Source organism: Haemaphysalis longicornis, unplaced genomic scaffold (assembly GCF_048455015.1).
Source record: "Haemaphysalis longicornis isolate Haplotype H1 unplaced genomic scaffold, Haemaphysalis longicornis Haplotype H1 scaffold_6, whole genome shotgun sequence".
In the NCBI taxonomy this organism is placed as follows: Eukaryota; Metazoa; Arthropoda; class Arachnida; order Ixodida; family Ixodidae; genus Haemaphysalis; species Haemaphysalis longicornis.
This window is the reverse complement of record NW_027526407.1, coordinates 40,221,098-40,237,453: the sequence shown is the minus strand read 5'-3', so window position 1 is coordinate 40,237,453 and position 16,356 is coordinate 40,221,098. Positions and strand designations below refer to the sequence as shown.

At 48.2% G+C, this 16,356-nt stretch overlaps 1 protein-coding gene across 3 annotated transcripts in view; it reads left to right on the top strand.

Annotated features, from left to right (window-relative positions):
* LOC144142500 (uncharacterized) overlaps nt 1-15,148 on the top strand; it is a 104,772-nt gene extending 89,624 nt beyond the window's left edge. For all 3 annotated transcript variants that reach the window (XM_077674051.1, XM_077674052.1, XM_077674050.1), the window contains exons 2-4: nt 2,895-2,966; nt 12,591-12,680; nt 12,760-15,148. In XM_077674051.1, coding sequence (XP_077530177.1) covers nt 2,895-2,966; nt 12,591-12,680; nt 12,760-12,867 — 270 coding nt within the window. In that variant the 3' untranslated portion in view covers nt 12,868-15,148. The remainder of the gene's footprint in view (nt 1-2,894; nt 2,967-12,590; nt 12,681-12,759) is intronic.
* The last annotated feature ends 1,208 nt before the right edge of the window (nt 15,149-16,356 follow it).

Genomic DNA, 16,356 nt, shown 5'->3' with positions numbered 1-16,356 from the left:
AGACATTTTGTGGACTCATGAGCAGGAGGATGTTGTTAGGGCATCCACCCCGCGCCCTTAGTCCAACATGCCTTAGTGCTGGCTGGCCGTTCAAGACCCATTCACCAGCCGTCGCTGGTCCGAGGGCTCGCATCTGGTGAGCTGCTCCACCTACTGCCCATATGTTAGCAATAACAGCAGAGGTTTGGTGGCACTCCTACACTGGGGAGTATAAGGGGCCAGCAACGGTACAGACGATGCAGGCGGTGAGGTTCTAGGTGGGGTACATAGCGTGCAGTTGTTCGTAGGGGGATTCGTATTGGTTTTCAAAAACGTACCAAGTTCGCAGAACTTACATATCAACATTTTTGTACAACGAGCTGTGTCTAAAAAATAGTCTGTAAGGCGCAAAATAGCGAAAAATTATGGCTAAACGTTGACCCCCTCAGTTACCTAGTTTACGTCGGAATATCTTGCTCACGGGCGCCATTTAGTAGACATTAAAAATATACAGCCTCCACGACCGGGAATCGTACCCCGGACCTTGTTTGTAACAGTGTATCTTGTTTTCTACTGCGATGCAGCGAGCGTCTGTAATAATTACTAACTGCAGTATCTTTATTATTTAAGAGCCGACGACGCGACCACCGGCTCATGCATTAGAGGTGTGGACGCAAGGCCGCCCATTGATTTTGTTTCATGGGAACCGCTCCCGTGTGGGGGCGCCTGCGAAGCCTACGAGCAAACAGCATATTCTGGAGCCCTCGTGCATAGATCGTCCGCGTCTTGGTGACAATACGAGGCCGGCAATAATGAGCTCCGACGGGACCTACACTTCGGAATTCCTCTTACTCAACGGTTTCTACAGATATCTGGGCTACACTTATGTCAGTCGCGACTTGGCGAAGGGATCTTTGCAACTAGTGTGGCGCAGAGAAGGACCGTACGCTGCTTACGTGGCTCTGACCTGGGTAGTCATTATAGGTGTATTCGCCTTTGATGCGTCCGAAGCAGCCGACATGTTCGATAAAAGCGCCCTGCTCGACAAAATTACGTCTGTTTTGTATTCGGCCCGCACCATTATAATACAAATCACGAGTATAGTCCTGGCATTCACTCAAGCACCGAAAATGGTCGACGTGTCCACTAACCTGGCAAACTTAGAAGACAGGCTCCTCTTCCCTATTCCTCTCAGAGGCGTGGCCAGGAAGCTCATCGTCATGAACATCGCCTTCACGATAGTGTCGATTGTCGCTGTGTTCCCACTCTTATATCTTTACGAAGATTTTACCGTACGCCAGCTCATTTGGAACTCCTGTTATTTCGTCGTCTGCGGCATCCATGGACAGACGTCTTGCCTCCTAGCCTACACATGGGCGATGTTTTTTGCGGAGACGTTAGCGTCGTACTTGTCTGCCATCAACGCTGAGCTGAAGTACATTCTGGACTCCAGAGGCTACGCGCAGACCAAGAGAAGCTTCTCTGAGATGCACGCCCTCTTCGTTCGAGTTATGGAAGCTTTCGAACTCTGCGAACAAATCCTGGGGAAATTTCTAGCGCTCATTTTCCCTCTTAATCTGGTCGTGACGGCGCCGTGGGGATACTGGATTCTCAGAGAGATGCGCGAACCTCAAATTGGACTGCTCGGGGCGCTTGGCTTCGCAGGATTGTTCACCCAGATGCTCCTTGTGGCCATTTATCCTATGCGCCCTTACAGAGAGGTAACTTGTGGCTTAGTGCTGCGCTAAGGATTTCCTTTGTAAATGGTTATACGTTAAACTCATCTTCACAGCGCAAAAAAACGAGACAGAGACGGTAGGTGGAACCCAGGACAAGCGCTTGTCCTGTGTTTTTCCTCCCGCCTTTGTCCCTTTTTTTTTTTTGCGCTGTGAAGACGAACGTATACACCAAACAGCCCCGTGTTCTACGTTACTATGGGTTAAATTGATTGATTGTAGGGTTTAACGCGCCGACGCAACGAAGGCGATGAGGCGCGCCGTAGTGGAGGGCTCCGGATTAATTTTGACCGCCTGGGGATCTTTAACGTGCGCCGAAATCTCGTACACACGGGCGTTTTTGCTTTTCGCATCCATCAGAAAAGCGGCCGCCGTGGCCGGAAATCGAACCCGCGACCTCGTGCTCAGTAACGCAACGCCTTGGACACTGAGCCACCACGGCGGGTACTATAGGTTAAACCTTCGCGGCATTTGAGACGTCACATTATTATAATACTATAGCGCCACATTAATTATATTAATGTGGCGCTATATTAATTATATTAATAATATAACGTCACATTATTATATTAGGCCTCTCACAAAGGCAATTAGGTGGTTTTGTTCTGGTTAGGTACTAATTGCGGTTGGTTTTAAATTCATACTTGGTTTCTCATTAATTATATTTTAACTATATGTGTTATGCACTAATTACCGTTGTTGGATTTAAAATTGAAAAATTCAGTTTCTCAGCAATTAATAATTTAATTATATGTGGTCTTATTAGCTTCCCTTTTAACCTTTTAACATCTATCATACCCCAAGAAGGGTTTCTTTTAACCTGCTATCGTATCGCGTAAAAAAAGTTTTAATCACTTCAGACGTACATTCTCCCTAGAACAGTCTATAGTTAATTACGTGAATGTGTCGGGCATATGGGATGTTCCTACCAAGTTAACTTTCTTTCAACCATCTTTGCGTAGCCAGCAAGAAAAGCGTAGAATGCGGCTCGTTCATTTCGCCGTTCTGCGGTTTTCAACTCCGATATCTCTCCAGAAAAAAATAAAAATAACCAGACAGATGAAATTGTGTGCAGAATGCTGATTCCGTGATTCTCTTATTTGTGTATTGCGCTATTTCTCTTGTTGGTGTTATACAGGGATAAATTTTCTTATACAGTAATCTATGTTTCCGTTGCAGGCCAAGAAAACTTGGGATGTCCTGACCAAGCTCCTCGTCTCCCAGGACCACACACCTGAAATACGGGAACAGGTGAGTCTTTTGTCGTCTTCCTACACTCCTCCGGGGTAAAATTGGTGTGGAGCCACATTTTAACAAATCACAGAAATGGTTATTTGCAGAACCTTTATGGCACTTCATGGGCTTTTTTATTGCTTGTGCCCATGTATTGGCTTTTATATTACTACGAACAATGCCTTCCCAATAAAACCTCATGTCTAGTCCAAATTGTACTGCCTGACGAGGCATCTTCTGCTTGTAAACACAGGGGAATTTGAGGTCTACATCAAAATTCCAGGTCAAAAACGGGTACAAACAGACGTCAAAGCTACAAGACGTACAGGCCCTGATATTCGCCATTACGTGCGCACCTAAAACGTTACTTCCCCAAGGAAAAGTGCAAACGAGGTAAATGACATGTAGGGTTGTTCATTTGCGTGTAGAACATGACATTTCTCGAAATATTTTTTTTGTAAAAATGGCTATTACAGAAAATCAAATGCTCGCTCAGCTCAGGCTAAGGCGTCAGCTCCAAATGCATTACGGCATTCAGGAGCCGTGATCTCCGATTGTCCGCCTTCGTAGTCCTCTTTTGAAGACGATAGTCTTTATTGTGCAACTTAGATGTGAATGTCTGCCTGTCTGTCATTCGATTCAGCAGCCCAACAAAACGTTAATAAATTCTGCAAAGAGACGTTTATATAGGCGAAACATTCCCACACTACTAAATCTTGTAGTGATGCTTATACTTGTCCGCATTGTTGAGCGAATGATAACATTAGGCATATTTTCAAAAATACATCAATAAACAAGTGATATTGGCCGCGTTCTTTTAAATTAAAATACATGGCTGCTTGATATTTGTAGTCGAAAATAAGAAATACACCTTGAAACAAATCTAAGCGCAAATACAAAAAAGGCGCTATCGCGCGGTACTAGCCCTCTTGGAGGCACTCTAAACAGTCCGAAAGTAACGAATGATTCCCGCAGATTGTGCCCGAGTTGTGGAATGCGAAATAACTTGCGCTAACCTCCACCATGTTTATCGCGAGAAGAAAGAGACGGGAGGGAAAGAGCGTGAGACGTGAATAAGAAAGAGGGGAGAGGCATTTACAGCGCAGGGCCGGCAGCCTGCTAGGGTCTTTGAATGACATTTGCAACGAAGGGATATATTCAGCCTTTTTTTTTTCGATGGCTTGTGGATACAAAACAATTTTTGACATTTCGCTTCTCTCTTACTGTCTGGAGGCCATGCACGATTACGCGCGCAATCTTCTGGTACGGGCTCTGCTTTTTGCGTAGCGCGAGGTATCGTCTAGGTTTTGCGCCACCGAACTTTACAGGCATAGGCCGTCGCGGTAACCGCGGCGGTGGCAAAATCGGGGACGAAACGCTACACTCTAAAAAGTTCCAATAAGTCGCCTTCACCGCACAGACCCAGGACGACCATTTCAACGGAACAAGTGTGCTAATAAGGAAAATGACCAAGCCCAAGATATGATTTGACTAAGAAAGTGCATGTGCGCAGGGACAACGCCCGCAAGGCGTGAATGGCATTGTGCAATGCGCAATGTCCCTGCGCAGATTTGCTTTTTCACTCAAACTGAATGCTCGGTCCACGCTCGGTCACCTTATTCGTCGAAGTTTCGCACTGCGCGACTTCAGTTGGTCATTCTGGAGCATTGTGATGAAGACGCCCTACGGGGACTTCTTAGAGTGTACGCCTACTGCAATACTGGCCATAACAGTAAGCTGAAAAGCAACCTCCAACCTTGTAGACTGGGAAAATGGCGTCTCATTTGAGAAATGAGGTTACACCATCCGGATTGGGCAAGAATCGCCATCTGCTGAGCAGACACGATATTATGGGCCCTGAATTTAGCTATTCCCGAGCTCCGTGCACGTACCGCCCATACTAAAGGAAAGCAGGGTGGCCACGCCCTTTGCTTAGGACTGCAACCACTCATCCATTTCATTATAAGATGCGCCCGACCGACCGTCAGGCTGACTGATTCATCAACGCCCTGTTGGAAGCACTGTATCTGGAGACTTGAAATTTAGAGATGAGATTTCTATTTTAGCGTAGCGGCTTACTAAGGCAAAAATTGTTTGTCACGCACTTAAGGGACTAACAGGCTGTAAACAATGTGTTCACAAATTTATGTTGATGTCACAAGTCCGTTAAAAAAAAAATCCCTCGCACTTCCCCGAGGGGGAGAGTGTGTAAGTGCGAATGCACGGTTGTTGATTGCGCGATTACGGTGGATATCGTGATCTTGGAGTGGAGAGGAGGCGCCCAACACCCGCAGTCACTGAGCGGAGAGAGGAGGAGGAGAGTAGCGCCCGCCGTTACGGCGAGGGCTACACGAGCGCCCTCACGAGTCGGAATGCGGAGCGCCCGCTACGCGAGCGAGAGCTCTCCCGCCCGAAGTGGAGAGAAGGCGCCCAACACCCGCAGTCACTGAGCGGAGAGAGGAGGAGGAGAGTAGCGCGCGCCCATCTCCCCCCCGTTGCTAGGGAAGACGAGGAGGAAGACGAGGAGCGCGCGCACCCGCAGCTGTTGCTATGCGGACGACGGCGGCGGACGATTCAGGCTCGCTTAAGAAGTGCATTCGCACTTAAAATGTGGAACTGATATGTGCAGATATGGGTAAGGCATGCCTCACCAAGCAATGGAACGGGAGATGATTGGTATAACGTTAAGGGATAAGAAGAGAGCGGAGTGGGTCAGGGAACAAACACGTGTTAAGGACATATTAGTAGAAATTAAGAAGAAGAAATAGAAGTGGGCAGATCATGTAATACAAAGGCAAGATAATCGTTGGTCGTTAAAGGTAGCAGAGTGGATCCCTAGAGAAGGCAAGTGAGGCAGGAGCGGCAGAAAATAAGGTGGGCAGATGAGATCAAGAAGTTTGCGGGGATACATTTGTCGCAGTTAGCACAGGACCAGGATGATAGGAGATATGTGGGAGAGGCCGTTGCCCTGCAGTGGGCATAGACAGGCTGATGATGATGATTAGGTAACCCTTTCAAATCACCAGAAAGTAGTTTCAGCGTTTCGCCCTAACCATCCGCTAAAGAGCAAATTTGATTTTAGAGTAAATTGCGTTTTCGTGCCGATTCCTTAACATCTGTTCTGCCCGTTTGTCGAAGTGGTTTGTTTTGTTTGGTTGTTTTTCGCTTAGATACATTCCCCATACAAATGCACAATAAATTTAATCGTTACGCTATAAGAAGCCTCTGAATGTTTGACGGAGGCTTTTTCCAACTACAAATTTAACGTATGAGAAAAGCCTAACTGAAGGGGTCACCAGAGACTTAAAATTTCGGGCGTACGTTCGTATCATTGCGTAGTTCAAGATGGCGGTTTTTGTCAAAATTGCACCCCAAAAGATGTAAAACCAAAGATGTTTTATAGGCCCATTAAGTTATGTAACCGCTTTTACTGCTAAAACTAACACGAACGCCCAAGAACTGTTTTACAAGGTTTCCTCCTAAGCAACCTCGAATAAGACGAAGTTTGATTTCCGGTAAATTACGTGTTTTTACAAATTATTAAATATACGTCCACTTCATCGATGTATCCAATTCGGTTTTGTTTACAACTGTTAGCCATACAAATTCTCAAAACATAATTTCATATCTGTGTCGTAACTAATCTCTAAAAGAGAGAGGTGGATTTTAGAAATTACTCCCATAATGAAGGGGGAGTGAATAAGGGTATCCCCTCATTCACTGCATCCTTAAGGGCTTGAGAGCATTACAAAAGTTAAGCCGACAAATACTCCGTGAGGATACAATATTTGGGTTGTACAAGGAATGCCAATAATGGAGTAATAAACACGGGAAAGGTATAGTCGGTCACTGAAAAAAAAACGAATTTAAAATAGGAATTACAAGAATACAGACAATTTGGCTAAAATAAATTGTAGGTTTGATGCCTTAATTAAAAAAATTATACCATCTTCCCGTGGGGAACCATGCATGAGGAGGATGCAAAGCATCATGGGGGTTCCGTGTAGGTTGCATTGTGTTGCCGTTATGTTGTTTCATTTATCGGAGGACGAATGGGAACGCAGTATGAACCCCCACGTAGAGACAGAGAAATGTAGAGAAATGTAGAGACAGACAGCGAAGAGACCGACACCCGTGTTACCTGATCGCACACCTCCTGGTTCTCGCCTTTCTTTATTGCGTGCTCACGCTCCTACCCCACTGCCCGCCCTGTTCGTCCTCTTCTCTGGTTGAGCTGCAAGGCGCGTGGCGCTTTCCGCCACAGCTACCCCGCAGGAAATTCAACATCCTCCAAAGTTTTCAGTTCGTCGTTTCCGTTGACGTTCAGCTTCGAATGCCTTCGTTGTATCAGTAGCTTCTTGACGTAGTTTGAATTAGTGAAGGACATAAGGCGCGTTCGTAGCACGTGCTCCCGTCTTGGTTTGTAGCGCAGTAGGAAGAGCGCCACGTACCTCTCGTTGCTGCCAGAGAGTCGTGGGATCGAAACCGGGCGCCCCCTATTTCTTTTTATAGTGGACTGCGCTGATGTCAGCCCAAACACTGACGGAGCTGAAGAGAAGCGCATACGCAGTAGAGTGCGGACGGCGGACAACAACAAGGGAGGGAGGGACACCACCCCGAGCATGAGATGCTTCGCATCTAATATCAGAGACCGCTTAAGTTCCCAATTTACGCCTGCAACGCGAAATCATTGCCGCAGTCGGCGATAAGGAAGACACGGTAGTGCGCACGGCGCAGACATAGCCGGGTTGCACTGATGTTTGCCTCGCGAGCAGCAGCGCCACTTTAAAGCAAAGCTATAGTGTCCTCACTGATGCAGTTATACGCCAATACGCCCTGCAGGAAAGCCAACTTTTCCTGACGATGACGATGAGTGATCGTGTGTGAACTGAAAGAAAAAAGCGCTTCCCGTGGCCGCAATCTAACCTAAGTCCCTCACGTGTTATGAAGCCGGCGTCTATCCGATTTCTCTATTTCGACATGGTCAAAGCGACTTGGAAAAAGTCGGAGGCCAACCAAAGAATCCATCACGAGAAGAACGGCGTTGCTCTGCGTGCCGTACGGCTGTTAGCCGCAAAGCGTTATGCCTAACCTCCCATTTTGAGGTATAGGGTCACGTTAGGCCCTAACGTTTGACGTACCCGTCAAACGGGCACCCACTAAAAATTGCTCAATGAACGCCAAGCAGCAGGTACCGGATTCGCTCCGTACACCCTAAACCCAAAGGCGAGGCCTACGGAGCGCACACCCGGGAGTTGCTGTTGGTGCTCTAGAAAACTGGTGCGTACCTCCTGAGTAGCACATACTCGCAGTGTGGGATTGGCCAACCAGAGAATCCTTTAAGATAAAGTGTCGCGTTCAACCATCGTCTTAGGCGGAGTGGTGCAAGATTTTTTGTATCCTGGGGTTCGGAGCGTCATTTCTATTGTGAAAGATGCCACGGTCATCACGGCCTCAATTCGTATACCATTCATTTTATGTAGGAGTCGGCGCCCTAGCAGAGATACCAAGAGCCCTGATCATCACGAGTCAAACAGTGCGCCCACACAAAGAAGGTATCTAGGGTAACGTCATGATGACAAAGACCGAGACGAACGAACACCTTGAGTGGCGCCGCCGAAAAGACGTTAGTCGTTCTTATTGTAGCCGATCAAACAGATTGTAGATAATGAAATGCAGGGAGGAACCGAAACATTCATTACGGTAGTCTTTATTTACTCCGTGTCTGAGTGTCAACCCCATGATGGTTGGCACGGCACGCTGCAGGCGGTGGGTGATAACTTGTCGAGAAAGTGCCACTCCTTTATCGATGCACTAGCGTGCGCTACAGACCGCTGTATTAGGAAAAGTGCTGCGTTCAAAACGGCCTCTTTCCGGTACAGGGAGGCAGTAGGTCTATAATGCGTGTATCGAGAGCGAGGGCGCGCTACGTAGTACTGTATCCAAGTGGTGATGTCATCGTACCCCATAGTAGCGCCCGCAAGAGGTCAAGACTTTCCGCTCCTGCTCCCACGCCATCTGCTGAGGCAACACCTCGCGATCCCCCAAGTTTCACTATGTGCCGCCAGGTGGCACTACAAGATTTTTCGGCCACGGTGGCACTTAACGCTAGGCATGAAAACATCTGCGTAGTAATGGGCGTTGGAATAGGATTTGAATGAGAGTCCATCTTTTCGCAGAATTATCTCACGGGTGTGATTCCGATGGCTTCCGATGGGGGAAAATCGAGTCGTTTATTAGGGATATACGGCCGTTGATTCGTGCAATGGGGTTGTAGTGGTTAGGGCTGCAGCAAGCTCTTAGTAGTTTTAGAAGCTAGTGACTTGATTGTGTGCAAGAAAGGAAACTGGGAAAGAGAGAAGGAGTGAGATGACGCGGCGTTGCACGAGAGATGGCAGTTGGATTGACTCCTTTGAGGCAGTGACGCTAATTTTTCTAGATTATGGTGAAGTTATAAAGCGAGCTTTCGGGTTTCGTACTGATTCTAGTTCGTTAGCGGGATATATATGTGAACGATTCGAGATGAACTATGCGTCTTCGAGCTTTGCGTGCGCATATGTCAAGTATACTAGTTTTCAAGCAAAGCTTGTGCTGGCTGACTCGTGTCACCGTTGCTGTTGCTGTTGGCGTAGTACGCGACACACCGCTCTCATCCCGCTCCCCTCCCTCCTCGCCCGCTGCTGGCTGCCGGATCACGCCACACTCAGCCAATCACGGGTGCTCCCTCCCTCCGGAGAAGGGGAAGAAAAGTTACCCCGTTCAAGGCCTTCTGCGCCATGGTTAGGCCGCGTTTGGTGCACTCTGCCAAAGAGCAGGAAGACCTGAAAGAACAGCAACTGGAGGAGGCCTGTAAACATGCGCGAGCTCGGAGAGCTAATCCTGAGTTTCAGCGCTTGGAAAGTCGGGCGAAAGGAAAGCCGCGGGCCGCTGAAGGGATGCCGGAAGCAGGGGTTAAACATTTGGTTTGACAGGGATTTCGCAAGGGATTCGTTTATGGTTTAAGTATTGGAAAAGCTTCCCCTGCACCCCAATTTCCGGTTAGAGAGAGGTTGGTTGTTTTGAACGTGAGATTATGCATATTTTAGATTACTGCGCCCAAAACCAGGTGTGCGCAGAGCCTCTGAGCAGATGGGCTCCACGTGCGGCGCAAACGATAGAAGTGTGCTTTCGTATGTACGGGCGGGGACTTAATTTTGCATACCACGCGAGCGCGTGGCAAAAGACACCGATGCGCGCTCTGGAGGCCCGGCGCCTGTTGTCGAGACCGGCGCGGTGCGCATGCGCGTCCTGTTTTACTCGCAGGCACGCCGATTTCCTCGCTCCGTGCAGTTGTGCTGAGATGGTCACTGAAGCACCGCCCTCTGTTTGCAGCGTTACATTGACTGCATCTGCAGCGGACGGTTTACGCCAGTATCCGAGAGGTGGGAGGATCAGAAGCTCAGATTTTTGTGGCGAGCATCGAAGTCCCGTCCCCCGCAGGCCTTCTTCGATTTGTTGTATCGCTTCCCATATCCCCCACGTCAAGAGCACCAGAGTGCTAGGCATGCACATTGATGCGAGCAACGACAACCACACCGCCCTAGATCGACTGTTGACGAAGACGGGAATCGCCACCCGCCTGATCAAGCAGGTCTCTACGAGGAAACATGGAATGAGAGAGGCCAACCTCCTCCGTCTCGTACAGTCATTTGTGGTAAGCCACATATCCTATGTAGGCGCTTTTCACAAGTGGAGACGACATGAAAGGGACAGGATAAACGCGGCGATCAGAAAAGCATACAAGGCGGCACTAGGTCTACTCGGCAGCACTAGTAACGACGCACTTGCACGACTGGGAGTACATAACACGCTGGAAGAGATAAGCGAAGCACAGCGAACGGCGCAACTCAACCGGCTAGCTACCACCAATGCTGGCAGGGAGATCCTCCGAAAGATCGGTCTACGACCGCCACAAGCCGAATCCTACGGACTAGAAACTCCCGCGCACGAACGAATCAACAAAGAGGTAGTACGTAAGCTGGTCATACTACCGCTACCACGCAACGTACACCCAGAACGCAACGAGGAACGCAGACGGGCCAGAGCCAAGGTCCTGATCGAAACTCACGCAGACGACTCGCAAGCAGTCTATGTCGACGCAGCCAAACACCACTGCAAACCGGATATATTTGTCCTGGCAATTATCCGGGCAACGGACGGCCAGACGATCAACGCGTGCAGCATACGTGCCACGTCGGCGGAGCAGCCGGAGGAAGCCGCCATCGCCTTGGCTCTCAGATGCCGACCGGAAGTAACCACGATACTCAGCGATTCTCGCTCAGCCATCACCCACTACAGCAGAGGGTACACTGGAGCCCCGGCTGCCAAGATACTACCCAATGTCAAAACCACCACCACACACCTAAGATGGTTTCCAGCCCACACGGGGACCGTCTCTGGACGCTTCGCCAACCGTAACGAGGAAGCGGACGCCGTCGCGCGTGAGCTCGCGTGCCGCACGACGCCCCCCCGCCCCTCGGAAGCGGAAGAAACGACCACAGCTAACTTCGAACCACTCATGGAATTCGGAGAGATACTCGGCTGGTACCGGGAGACCCGCCGACAACTACCCACGCCTCATCCAGGTTTAAGCAGAAGAGAAGGTGTCCTTCTACGACAACTACAAACCAGGACTGTCCTCACACCGGCACTCGCTCGACATGTGAACCCCGGATTGTTTGCGAGTGTAATGTGCAGTGCGTGCGGGGACGGACCGGCTACCTTAGCCCACTTGATGTGGGGGTGTGGTGTTCCCGTGCAGGGGAATACCTGGGACTCGTTTCCACCGGACATTGAACAGTGCGTCACGTCGCCCCATCAGGCGATGCAACTCCAAGCTATCCAGCGGCTCGATGCTGCGTTGGCCCGGCAGAGGCGAACGGAGACTACTCCTAGTAGCCAATGATGAGTCAGGCAACATAGAGGTCTAGCGAGACAGAGGGGTGGCGAAGCCCTGCGCGGCATGACCCACTCCCTCACACGCCGGATAGTGATAATAAAGTCTTGTTCTCTCTCTCTCTGAAGCACCGCAGAGCGACGCGTTTGTTGCATTCCTTTCTTTCCGATGGCACATTTGGGGCCTAATGTGACGGTTGCACGGGCTTTGGCGCAAGTGCTCCTCGGACTTTATCGTTTATAGACGATGAGACTAGCGGCTTGCGAACGGCGTAGTCAAATCAAGCGCGTAGCCAAATCCCCTTTTCAATGCATTCACACTGAGGCTACTCACAAATAAATAAAAATAAAATAATCAAAATGCGACCATATTTTTCCCCGCCGAAGATTGGGAATTGGATTCCTGCAACCAAATGATTTAAAATGCTCTTTAGTGGGTATGGCTCCAACCTTACATGTTAAGCCGTACCGTTCATCGGTGTGACTTGGCGAGAACTTATTGGCCTATTTTGTTCTTCCTTTTGGTGTAACACTGTGTCAGTGGCTTTATTGGACGCACAAAAAAAGGGGTTCGTGTGCATACTTTATCTTCCAGGCCACATTTTTAGGCATTGGTTTTGGTAACGAAGCGCGCAACCACAAACAGCACATTCGAAGTATTTCGAAGCACTAAAACTTCGTGGGTTGTTCTTTTTTTTTTCAAACCAGATCCAAGAATTCCGACACACCTGCCAAAACCAAGATTTCTCCTTCTCTGGGTGCGGCTTCTTCAAAGTTGGTCCTCCGTTAATTGTTTCGGTAAGTAGACAATTTTCCTTCTCAACCCCTGAGCAATTGTTTACGCTCCCACCACTAAAATCTCGCACGTGTTTTGCAGATCGCCAGTGCTATCATCACCTACACAGTCATCCTGTACCAGTCAGACAACAGCAGCTCGAGCTCCGCGGCTGCTGCGGCGGTGACGCTGAACGCGACCAAAGCCTGAGTTCCAGCCTGGCCCCACACAAACATTCACTTTGCTTGTTCCAGACAGCACAATGCACTACCACCTGCACACAAACTTCATGACGCTTTGATAAAGAGAGCAATCTTCAAACACACACGTTTTAACGAAGCAGCCGCACGAGTTTTGAGCATTTTGACTGCGGAGGAGGCCGCGTAAACAATCGGTGATTGAAAAGTGTGAAGCTGGGCGAATCGGTAAGGATACATGATTAGGTGAGGATCCAGGTAAGGATCCAAGATACAGCGCCCATCCTTGTCAGCCTTTCTCGTCCTGTCCTTTCCGCTGTTTTAATCATGAATAGGTGATAATAAGTTTGGGATGTGTCAGAACCTCTAGTCGGCTTGCATATATCGTTATCAATTTAGGACATGTTAGAACCTCTAGTCTGGTTGCAGTGTCATCTGTTCGAGATATGTTGGAACCTTTAGTCGGCTTGCACAATACTATCAATTTTAGATACGCTGGAACTTCTAGTAGGCTTGCACATTGCCACCAATATGGGATACGTTAAAACCTCTAGTGGCCTTGCACAGGGTTTTATTTTCGGATGTACGTTTTAGAAATTCTAGTCGGCGTCTATAGCGTTATCAATTTGGTGTACGTGTAAATGTCCAGTGGTCTTGATATTATATTTTGGGATATGTTCGTGCCTGTAGTCGGCTTGCGTAGTGTTTTATTTTCTGATATCTTGCAATCGTTAGTAGCTGTTTGCATAGATTTACCAATTTAATGCACGTTGGAACCTCTAGTCGACTTTTGGAACGGATGCAATGCGCATCAAAAGGCTTGAGTTGGTGGAAGCATTCCGACTAACAAGGCCAGGGAAAGACAACCACACAAGGCATTTAGGGAACAGAATAAGGAACGGTGCAAATTCTATGAAGCAGTCATGTCTCTCCTGACAACACAATTTTAATCAGCACACAACCATGCAAGCTTTTGTCTTACCACACTGACTTGGCAGGCATCTGAAATAATCCTAGTCGACCAAGTGTTTTTCCCCAATCTAGGCCTGAATATGGTATCGCTGATTTTGAAAGCGTATCAATACAAGCAATGAGCGTCAGCGGCAAGGAATAAACAAGCCCGCTAGGCTTAGTGGAAAGTGGCGGTGGTGTCAAGTTTTAAATATAAACGCCAATGCTTCGAGCTGTCCGCGTACTAGAACGAATACTCACACCTCTGACTGCTATACATACAGACCTCACCAAACACTTCACCATTTCTCGTGCGTCTGACGTTTTTATAGACAGAATGTTAAAGGGCGAAAACGTTGCGGAAACTCCCCCTACTGGGTATCTATTTCTTCACCGCGGTGGACTTAATGGGTGCACCTTTCACAGCTTCTTAAAAGCGGCCATTACAGTCGTCCACTTGGATTACTAGAATATCAGTCGTACACACTATTGACAGAAATAGTGACCCCACTCTGATAAAACAATCGCCTCGGCGAGGCATCATGGGGCCAATCTTTCCGTAAGGTCCTTACAGAGGAGCGGGTGATCCCAGTTTTGATTGAATTCCTAACGAGAAGCGGCATATCCGCTCTTGAAAGTAAACCTGTACTCCAGAAAAATCCCCTCCGCCGCGGCCTATTGATAAGTGCTCCTATTTCTCTCGCATTAGGAGCACAGTTCAGAGGCATTCCAGCCACGTTCTACACAGGCTTGTAAGAATGTTCGCGACAAAATTGTCTCCTCATGTAAAAGACTGGTCGGTCTTGTATTCTCGGCAATATGTGAGGGACACGAGGCCACAGCAAAATGTGGAAGAATTCGTGAAATACCTCGAATGAACATGTTGAACGTTATAAATAGGTACTAAATTAAGCCCCGCCGATCAGGCTGCTAATAATGAGAGAAATCCTCGAATGGCGGAAACTACTAAATTATGGTACCACCACATTAATGAGGCTCTGATTTTATGTTCTTGTGTCGGTCTCACATGACTCCATAACTATTCCGCCAATAAAAAGGAACCACTTCCCATCGAGCTATTACAAAAACTAAAAATAACCTTTACACTATTTTAAGGGGGCAGCCGCAAGATAACATACGGATTGCATCGCACTATCGTAAACGTATCGTGAGTGCACGTAAATGAAGGCCGCGAGTCAGTATTAGACTGCACGACAATGTATAGTGGTCTCTTCTGGTCAGAAACTCAAAGCACAATAAGAGATTCAAAGCTAATATAGCAACACATATACGTACTCGTCCCTGTTATCTTTCGTGATGTTCGACGAACGTGAAGTAAATAAAAAAAATTCGATATCGATAATATGTGGTTTCTGTTTTTGCTGGACTAGCGAGAAGCAACGCCCAAGGACTGTGCACTGCGCTACAAATCTCATTGGGCTCACAATTAAGCCTAACCATTTGCTCGTGCAGACACTTACCCCAGCCTTTCAGAGTGTGCAAAGCTATTGCCACGGAATAATTTCCTGGAGGAATCGCTGCAGCATGTTCCTGTGATAGCATTTATTTATATGCCGGATATACATTAGCTTTCTTTGTTCTAATGACAAATGAGTCCGCCTTTCGCCGTCAATGAACCCGTCTACTGAGGTGGGCGATACCCTTCTATCGCGACGTCACCAGCTTGGTCACACCAAGCCAGCGGTCTGGTGGGGTCTGCGTCCTGTCAGCGTCCTCAGACGGGATGTTGGATGTTGTCCATGCGGACATGCATGTTTTTGGTGAAGTTATATGTTGGCATTCGTCATTCACCAAATTTGTACACTTCATCACTTCAAATTGGTCATTCTGGAGCGCTGTGGTGAAGACTGCCTGCAGGGACTTCTTAGAGTATAGGTTAGCGGAAAACCATCCTAGCACTAGTTCTAATGAGCAACTCAAACATAAACGACATCCATTATTACAACTACAGTCAAACCCGGCTATAACGAACCCGGATAGAGCGAATTATGCTATATATCGAACAAAAATATTTCAGTTACGGAAATACATGGGAAACATATTCCTTATAACGAAGTTCACATCCGATATATCGAACTCTGCGCGCCGGAAATTGCGGCCGAAATGCACGGTCTCGGAGCGGCGATTGGGATGCGGATTGGCCGCGACCGCAAAGCAAGAGTTGCGACTGAGACATTGCGCCTCGCATGGACGACGTGACGCCAGACACTTTCCGTAACTTTTTCCGACGCCCGGGACTCACGACGGAACCCGCGAAGTCAGCGAGTCCGGACCAAGACAGCAGCTTCGGTGAACTGCGGGAAGAGCTCCCCCATGTTCCCGATGATGTCTCGAGTGAAAGCCGTCGGACGCTTACAATGAAGCGCTTTGGGGAGTCGATGTGCTCGGCCAATGCGTCTTAGATTTTGGAGGACGCGGACTCGAACTGGTGTAACAATGTTTCGTGTAGAGAATGTTATGCTAGTTGAAGCCGCCAAAACGAAAGTGAAAACAAAAATCACCGCTTTTTTCTTTGCAAAGTAGGCAGTTC